The sequence below is a fragment of the Choloepus didactylus genome, chromosome 1 (assembly GCF_015220235.1).
Source record: "Choloepus didactylus isolate mChoDid1 chromosome 1, mChoDid1.pri, whole genome shotgun sequence".
In the NCBI taxonomy this organism is placed as follows: Eukaryota; Metazoa; Chordata; class Mammalia; order Pilosa; family Megalonychidae; genus Choloepus; species Choloepus didactylus.
In genome coordinates, this window is record NC_051307.1 from 194549038 (window position 1) to 194557944 (window position 8907).

Consider the following 8907-nt stretch of genomic DNA (forward strand, 5'->3'; position numbering starts at 1 on the left):
CAAGCCTCTGAAGCCAGGCCAGAGACTTTAGCAAATGCAGTCACCACCAGGCAAGTTCTTTAGGTCTCAGTCTACCAAGAAGTTAATTCCTGAGAATGCTGAAGATTCCATCCCTGATCCATTGTGTGATCTTGGGCAAGTTTATTATTTTAAAAAGGCAGTGGGGGGTAGGGTAAGGTGTGTTTGGCTAATGGTAGCCAGTGTCCTTTCCAGCTTTCCAAGTGTAATGGATCTACAAAAAGAAACCTTAATTTACAGAGCTGAGGGTGCAAACAGCAGGTATAGCTGGAGGGGAGCCTGGCCTAGCGTGGCATCCCTGTAAGCAGGGGCAATTGGCAGGAGAGGAGGGATAGGGATAGAAAAAACAGAGAAGAAGCGAGGGAGGTGAGGAGGGGTAGGGATGGAGAGAAGTGCATGGGGTGGAGTGGAGAAAGAGTGGAAGAAGAGGTGGAGGAGGAGGGAGGGAAGGGGTAGAGAACATAGCTTTTTGTGTCTGAGTTCCCTAGGCCTCTTTAAAGCTGAGCTGAGACACTGCTGACTTCTTCCATAAGAGTCGCTCAGCTTCAACTGCAGGATCCTGATCTGATCCCCTGAGGAAGAGAGGGTAGAGTGTCCTGGCTCCAGGGTCCCTGGGACAGCATGTGGTATAGAGATAAGAGCAGGACATTGCACTGAGAAGGGGTCTGGCCTGAATCCAGTGGGTTTGGGGGCAGTCTCCCTCCTATCCCCACCCAGTAAGCTCCAATCAGACCCCGTCACACATGCTAATTCAGTGCCCTCATTGTGCAGGTGCAACTTCAAGACAATTCTCCCAGCCCCTCTTCTACCAGACAGTGGCCCTAAGACCCCTCATATAAAAGCTCTAGGACCAGCAGCTTAAATTCCAGCTCTGCCACTTGTGGGCAGGGTGTGCCTGGCAAGTCCCTCAGCCTCTCTGAGTTCCAGGTGCCTTTCTGAAATGTGGGGTCATAATTACTTCGCAGAATTGGGACAGTTTCCTGAGCTGGTGTTCACGAGGCTCCTTGTACAGGGTCCTGCACCCAGGAGGGAGCCAAGAAACGTTCTTTCCTTTCCCTTTACCACATAAGGAACAATGGTGAAAGGCTCTGAAATGGGCAAAGGGGATCACTGGGTGTCCTTTCAATGAAACACTGGGCATTTATCTGATGCTGTCGGGGTCCAAGTCCTTGATGGGGCTATTTATACTCTAAACTGTAGGTAACTCATTCTTGTCCATAGAAATGTGAGTGAATATTGTCTCTTAACGATACAACTAATATCCATCCTGGATAAAAGATGATGCCAAACATTACATTTCATTACCCTTAGGTATTAACCAGTTTGCATCTATTAGCACATTCATTTCAGCCTCCCTGACAGCCTCCTCAGATTCTCTCTTGAACAGATGGTAGCAGCCAACTGTTACCTTTACTAGTTAATGAGTTAAATAACATTTTTGACATGTTCATTGTATATTTGTATGAACCATGATTTTACCTTAGAAAATTATATTTTAATTTCCACTTCCCTGATGATTCATGTCACTAATTCAGATCAGATCTTCACCATCCATTCCTCACTGCTAATTTTAAATTAAATCCTAAATCCCTTATCATCTTCCACCCCAACACACAAATACACACACACTCAGGCACACTCTTATCCCCATACACATCCAGTATCTCCCACACACCCAGAAAAATATTTTTTTCATGAGGAAGGGGGACTGAAAACACAGGCATCTGGACATTTTGGGCTGAATGGGGAATGGACGTGTAAGTGTATGATGCAGACTTGGAGACAAAATTATAGGATCTAAACTAACACCACAGGTGGGGACAATACAGTGTGTCATTTCTTTGCATTCTAAACTTTACACTTCAGAGCAAGTTAAAGAACTTTACTGGCCCAGACTTCCTGGGGATCCCTCCAAGGACTTTCCCAGCATCCTCCTTCCCACCACTGAGGAAGATGCCCGGAGTGTCAGGGGTGGGCAGCCATGGGCTGGGGAAGCCCCTCCAAGACTAGTTATGGATTTGCCAGCATCGCTTTTAATGCCTGTTCCCTTTTGGGCTGCCATGCCCTGCCACGCCGGACCAGCTGGGGCATGGAGAGGCTGCACCATGGGTGGCGGGCATGAGATCATTCTCTGGGTGTCCCCTTGTTCTAGCCCCTTTCACTGATCCCTACAGAGACCCAGGAGAGGCACTGGTCCACAAAAGGAGAGATTCTGTGCTGGATAATTACAACATACCCACTGCCCCTTACATATGACGGGGCTCTGGGTAATGTAAGCACAGGCTCTTCTCTACCCATCTAAACTCCAAGTGTGGCCCAGGACCAGCGGCAGTGTCATCACCTGGAAGCCTGCTCAGGCCCCTCAGATCTGCTGGATCAGAATCTGATTTAACAAGATCCCTGGGTGATTCTTGTGCACTCTAGAGTTTGAGAAGTGCTAGAGGGAAGGAAGTCTCATTAACCTTGGAGTATTGGGCTCTGGATTCTGTGAATCTCATTGGCTGGGTAATTGTGGGCCAATCACGTTTCCCTCTGTTTCCTCATCTGTATAAGAAGGACATTAATCTCTGTGCCACAGAGCCTTGGAAAGGGACAAATGTATGCAAAAGTACTGCTCTATATTGCCCTATGATTTGTTTTGGTATGGAGTGGGGCTGGAAGACAAGAACATCCTGTGGGGATGGGCAGATGGAAGGCTCCATCCCAAGCTAACTCTGTGGGCTCCCCCCAAATGAGTGCTCACTGCAAGCAGGACAGTTCCTTTTATTGCAAGGAAGCCCAGCTGTGGTCCTGGAGCTGACTATAGAAGGTCCTTTCTCGGACCACCTCGCCTGCATCAGGGAAGTCCGCTCCACGGCCGACTCTCATTTCCCAAGCTCCTTCTGGGGCCACCTACTATGGAGATTCAGCCCTGGACACCCTGTATCAGGCTTCTCTCTTGGAAGGTTCTGGGGAATAAATGGAGCCCTTTGCCCTCCGTAGACACAGGGAAAGAAGGAGCAGAATGAAATCACTTTAATAGCATAGCAACACTTTAGGACCAGGTGTACAGATGAGGGCAACATTTTGTCTTCCACTCACCCAATTCTGCTGGGGCGCATGGTAGCACTGGACAATCTTACAGACAGTTTTCACATTGAAAACTTAATAAATAGATACTTAAAACGTCGATCTTCGGAGACGATGAGTTATGACTGTGATTATTTTCTTATTCTGCCTTTGCTGAGACGGGAAATTGCTTCCTGTCGGGCCGACGAAGGCTGTGTCCCCTAGGAGGGATATTCGTAGTCCTCGACGCTGCGCCGGCCAAAATCCATCCAGCCCATGTAGTCCCGGTCACTTATCCTGTGGCTGGGGTCCAGGCTCTGCAGGTTCTTCATGACGGACATGCGGCTGGACGGAGCTGCAAGGTCCATGGGGAGGAAACGGGAGTATTGTTTCTAAAAGCATCACTAGTTCAACTTGTAAATGAGAACAATGGAAAAAGCTAGACAAAATACCACATAGACCTTCTTAAAGGCATCAAAGAGCTGGACCAAAAATGCAGGAGAGGAGAAGGTTCATGTCTGTGTAACTGGAGAGAGGGAAGATTTACCAGTCACGGGTGTGCTCTGGGTTCTAGAAAGACTTAGGTGGAGTCATTTGCTCCTGCCTTTCACCGACTGGGGACTTGTCTAGGTTTCCCTTTGTCTCCCCACCCCCAAGGGTATTCTCCTTGTGTAGATGTCCTACAGCAGAAGCAGATCAAGCATTTCCCCAGTTTTTATCTTACCTATTTCTAGCTTTCACCCCTTAAAGTCCCAGAACATGCCTGACTCATCTGGAGAGTTCTTGTCAATGTAATGCTATTACAATATTTTGAAGTTGGCATTTTTAAAAAAATAAAATTGAGCCCCATTGCAAGATAAACACCATTTAAAAATGATTAATTTGAAAGCTAACTTCTTTTTTAAAAAGATACTGGGAAAAAGATGGAGTCCGTTTAAAATCCATAGCACTTCAGAAACACTCAAGAAGGGTGGGCAGAGAGGTAATTTAAATCAGTCATGTTGATGAAAATGCAATGACTGAACCTGAAATGAGTCCTTTTGGCTGGGAGTCAATTCCCTAGGGATGGGGCGAGCCTCCGGTATAATTCAAACCGAGTGCCACGAAGAGGTGGTATTGCAGGACGCATGTGCCGCAGTGTTAGCTCACAGATCTCAGACTGTGGCCTCTGGGGGAATGGACTCAGATTACACCTTCTGTATAAACTAGGGTCAAGAAAGTTTGCTCAGGGACCTCCATGGACAAAGCCTCGTGGTGTTGGTGGCCCCGTGAGGCTGCTCTTATCAACTCCTGCTCACGGGCTGAGTAGTCATACTATGGCTTATTTATTGAACAAAGACATGGCAGAGGCAGTTACCCTGTCCCACTGGGTACTCAAATTAAGGATGCTGAATTAAAAACAGGAATCTCACAGAGCACTGTCCCCATGCTCCCCATCCCCATTTCCAGCCCTGGAACTAAGGGTCAACCCAGCACATTTTAGCCACTTTGGGAGATATTTTCAACCTAGGTAGAAGAAGAATAAGAAAAAAAGCCCCTGCTGATTAGTTGTTGAACACCTTTCAGGTGAAATATTAGCCTTTGCTGCAAGGATGGATGCCCACTCCAAGGGCTGGGCACAGCCCAAATATCCATCCCACGGAGGCAAAGTGACAGCTCTGACACAAGCAGGCAGCCTTGATTTGCGCATGGGCTGTGCTTGTCACACCCCACCATTCCCCCACCCCACACACTGTTCTGTCTTTACTTTGCGTGTATTTACCAGGGTCCTCACTCACTTTCCCAGTGCCTGGCATAGAGCAGGGGCTTACAACTTATTCATGGGATTGAACAGAAGGGCCTGGCTCCTTTAAACTTTAAAACCTGGAATAGGCAGTACAGCAGGGAAGCTGAGTGGCTTCTAGACTCTCTGGAGAGGGCAGGACATGGATAGACTCTTGGACTGGATGTCACTCACCCACCTAGATCCCCAGCTTCTGCACTGACAACATGGGGATAATAACTCTTACTGTGCAGGGCTGTTGTGAGGGCCGAGAGATGCAATGCAGATGTAGCATTAGGGTTTTACTGGGTATGGGGCAGGTGCACACTAAATGTTAGATTCCCTACCTCACCCCCAAGTAGAATTGTTTCTCCTGGGATCATTGAAAGCTCTGGACAATTCCTAATGATAAACTCTTGAGCACTGCCCCAATGTGCATTATCTTGTTTAAGATCGTTAAGCATAAAATACACTCTAGTTGAATAAAAATCCAGTATGATCTTAAAGTATGGAAAATATTTTAAGAAACTGAACAGTATTTATTCCTAGTTCATATTGGTCAAATAGATGAGTATGATTGTTTTCTAGCTACCTCTGATCCTGGGTATTGGCAGCTAAGGTTCCAAGTGATGGGCATGCCCACTGGGGTTGTTTGGCATAACAGGCTGAAGATGAAGGAAGAGGGGGCTGAGAAGTGATGCTAGGAAGAACTTCCCAGCTAAGATTTGGGCTATAAGAGCCACTATCAGGTGTATGTTATGGGAAATAATTTGATAACTATTTTTTCTAGAACTATTTCTCTGTGATCTTTCCTGAAGGAGGGGAAGCAGGTGTGAGTTAAACTCTCAAATTTTCTTCCAGATTTATTGCTCAATGAAAAGCCTAGAATATTTCAGACTGATTTGGCTGAAATTCAACCCACATCCAGGGATGGATATTAAATAAATTTCAGAGAGGCAATCAGCAGGAACCCAAAAAGTTTTCACAACTTCTCTGTCATCTGACTAGTATTTCCATCTCTTTCAAATTTAATTAGTAGGAAAGCAAAATGGAAGGTGGTAGTTGGAACAATTTCCCAAAGAGAGGAAGAAATATAACAAATCACCCTCAGCTCTTTCCTTCGGAAATCCCCTAGTCAAAAAGGTTGCAGTTCATGTGAAATCATAGGAGACTGGAAAGCCACGCCCTCTATTTTCTCCCCCTCTAGTCAAGCCAAGAGTTAAGGTTCAAACCCAGGCCCAAGCATACCAGCAGGGTAAGACTCTCATTAAAAAGGGAGCCCACCTCCCACAACCCTCGTTGAATGGTTTTATGTTGCGGCTATGTTGATCCAGTTGCACACACTGCCCCACAGCTTGGGGACTTGCTGTGGGCAAGTTGGTAGAAAAAGTGCCCCAGTCCAAATCATGATTCCGGAGGACCATAAGAGATGTGAGCTTCCTCATGAATCACAAAAAATCTGGAAGGGGCCTAGGGGAAATCTAGCGTCATCCCCACTTCATAGATGAGAAAGGCAGGCCCAGGAAAGGGACAGGACAATCTGAACGTGGACTCAGTCAGTGAGCTGCTGAATCTCCTTAAACCTGGGGAAAGACATCAATTGATGATGAGAAAACTGGTTTTTTCAGCTTTGCTGCAGTTGAGATCACCTCTCCAATTGCAAAGTAAAAACACTTCTCTTGGTGAGCCATCATTTTAAGTCTTAGCCAAGAAGAACTCAAAACTGCTACTGATTCCTTCCTTCTGTTACGTACTTTGGTAAACACTGACATTTTGCCACTTAAAAAAAAAAAAAAGGCTGTTGTCAGATCTCAAGCATTCTGCAGCACTTATCTCTTCCTGCTACAGGATTTCCAAAGAGTTGGTACCTGGGTGGCTCTCAGTTCCTTTGCATTTACAAGGGAGGGTGTTTAGTGGAACCGCAAGCCCTTTTTGGGGGATTCCCAAATTATCTTTTAATGTCTTCATAAAGTGGTGTTGAACTTAAACAGCAACACTGTGCCAAAAATTAATTCAAAGAAAGCTTTTTAAAATAAATGCTCCCCTTACTAATAAAGTCCCACGTACCCCCTCTCAGTTTGCTACAAAGGACGTCCATAAAACTGCACTATCCCTTGCGTGTAACAGGAGTAAAGCTTAATGTGTCGCCTGCTTTTCCTCCCGAGGGGTCACCTATTTCCATCAGTGGCCCGAGGGAAGAGCGTCAGGATTGGGAGCCCTCTTCAGGGGCAGAAGTGAGGGATGGGAAGAGGACGTTCGTACCTTTCCGGGCCTGCTGGATGTATCTAGCCAGCAGCGCGCTCAAGTGCGCTCGCGACTCGCCGTCGGTCCTCTGCGCGGCCCTCAGCTGCCTCCGGGGCGCCTCCTCCGCCGGCGGCGCCCCGGGGTCCGCAGGTTCAGCCCGGGGCGCGGGCTGCGCGAGGGCGCCCGCCGCAAGTATCACCATCAGCATTGATAGGCAGACGCCGCTGTTCATGGCTGCTAAGAGCAAAGGGATTAGGGCGTTAATGAAAGGGCGGGGCACCCGCGGGCTGCAGCGAAGGGTCTGGGCACCCGGGGCACTGAGGGCTTGCCAAGCAGACCCTAGCAGGGTGGCCACAGCACGTGCGTCCGGACGCACCGAGCTTGTCTTGGGTCCGCCACACCCGGTGCCCGGGAAGCGGGCAAATACTTCTGTCTTCTGTGATGTTTAGCGGAAGGAATGTCTTCTGCTATCCTTCGGATTGAGGAAAATGTTCGTAGAGCATTTCTGTTCTCCTAACTGGAAAAGCAAAAAATTAAAGAAAGTGTGAAAAATATCCTAAAGGGAAGCCTCCATGACACTTGAAGAAAGGTAGCTCTTTTCCAGAGATCTAAGAAGTTTTCAGTCGGGAAATAAATGGTGAGAAAAGAGAAGCACAGTTAAAAATGTGGGAGCAATAAACAAAAGTCCTATTTATAAAGTTTCTTCAGGTGTACCTGAGAAAATCAGCATCAAACCACGACACAAAACACAGGCAGGGTTTTAAAAAATCCGCCTTCAGTCTTTGGCAATGCCTGGCCAGCAGATAAAACACACCTGCACGTTTCAATCCCCAAAGCCCTACATTTTTCTGCAGTATTTTGAAAATGAGTTTAAATCTTAAAACCTCTCGGTGTTTTATTTGAAGAGACTGTGAAGCACACAGCACCTCGGTGTAGCATCCAGCAAATCCCAATTTGAATGCTAATCCTTACAAGTGCAGTATTGTTTGCATAAGAAAAGAAAGATGCATGCCTGTGAAAGCTGTCCGGCAGCTTTACCCATCCAGCCCCCAGTATAAGATACGGCACCGTTATTTCTGACTTTAACAAATATCATTTGGAGAGAAGACATAGAAAATAGAGAAATAAAATGGAAAGGAGCACTAAATTGAAGACAGCATTCCTAGGACAAATGACACTTGGATCCCCGCCGCCAGCGAGCTGGGGAACCTACCTTTGGAGTAAGTAGGACGCAGCTGGCTTTGCGTTTCCACCAGAGCAGCCAGACGGCCGAGCCAAGTTCAGGGTGGGCGGGCGGCTGTCTCTTAAATAGCCCCGCCCGGCGCTGTCGTCCAGTCATCTATTTACCCAGTGCTGACGCAGACGGGCAGCAGCACGTGCTCAGACGGCGGCCACTGGGGCGACGACCGATTGAGGTGGCTCCTGGGGGAGAGGGGCAGTGGCCCACTGGAGCCGGGTTAACCCCTCCCCCGCGGGGTGCTCTTCTCTGTCCGAAGTACTATCTTCCCCTACCCAGTCCACCTCCCTCTCGCCCAGTGCCAGCGTGGCGTTCTTCAGGACAGACCTGGGAGTCGGGAGTCTCCTCCGGGACGGAGAACTGCCCGCTTTTAATCTCCTTTGGGCACCAGATGGGCCGGAAAGGACACTTCGGGGACACGAGGCAGTGCTGGGCGTCAGCCAGGGTAATTCTGAGAGGAAGGGGGTGGCGACCCCTCTCTGAGCCTCCGAAGCAGCTCTGGCCTTTCAGCCAGTGAGAGAACTCCTTGGAGGGAGGGAAGAGGGAGAGTGGGGTCTTCCTTTCTTCTCAGCCCATTCAAAGCCCTCGAAGTTCTTCA

General features: G+C 48.0%; 1 protein-coding gene across 3 annotated transcripts; it reads right to left on the bottom strand.

Annotated features, from left to right (window-relative positions):
- Positions 1-3018: 3018 nt before the first annotated feature.
- On the bottom strand, positions 3019-8407 carry CCK (cholecystokinin). 3 transcript variants are annotated; one of them, XM_037828856.1, is made up of 4 exons: positions 8286-8342; positions 7449-7589; positions 7091-7306; positions 3019-3421 (listed from the first exon to the last, which is right to left on the bottom strand). In XM_037828856.1, the coding sequence occupies exons 3-4, from the start codon at positions 7302-7304 to the stop codon at positions 3288-3290; spliced, it is 348 nt and encodes a 115-aa protein (XP_037684784.1). In that variant the 5' UTR covers positions 7305-7306; positions 7449-7589; positions 8286-8342; the 3' UTR covers positions 3019-3287. The 3 variants fall into 3 exon arrangements, with proteins under 3 accessions (XP_037684784.1, XP_037684782.1, XP_037684780.1); XM_037828854.1 differs by lacking the exon at positions 7449-7589 and having other exon boundaries at positions 7091-7309; positions 8286-8407; XM_037828852.1 differs by lacking the exon at positions 7449-7589 and having other exon boundaries at positions 8286-8352.
- Positions 8408-8907: the final 500 nt, after the last annotated feature.

What these genes read in the sequence shown, in the direction of transcription:
- CCK (XM_037828854.1), bottom strand. Translation starts at nt 7,304, where the DNA reads ATGAACAGCGGCGTCTGCCTATCAATGCTGATGGTGATACTTGCGGCG. An exon ending in CATCCAGCAGGCCCGGAAAG is followed by an intron (nt 3,422 to 7,090) that starts GTACGAACGTCC and finishes TGGACCTTGCAG; the next exon opens with CTCCGTCCAGCCGCATGTCC.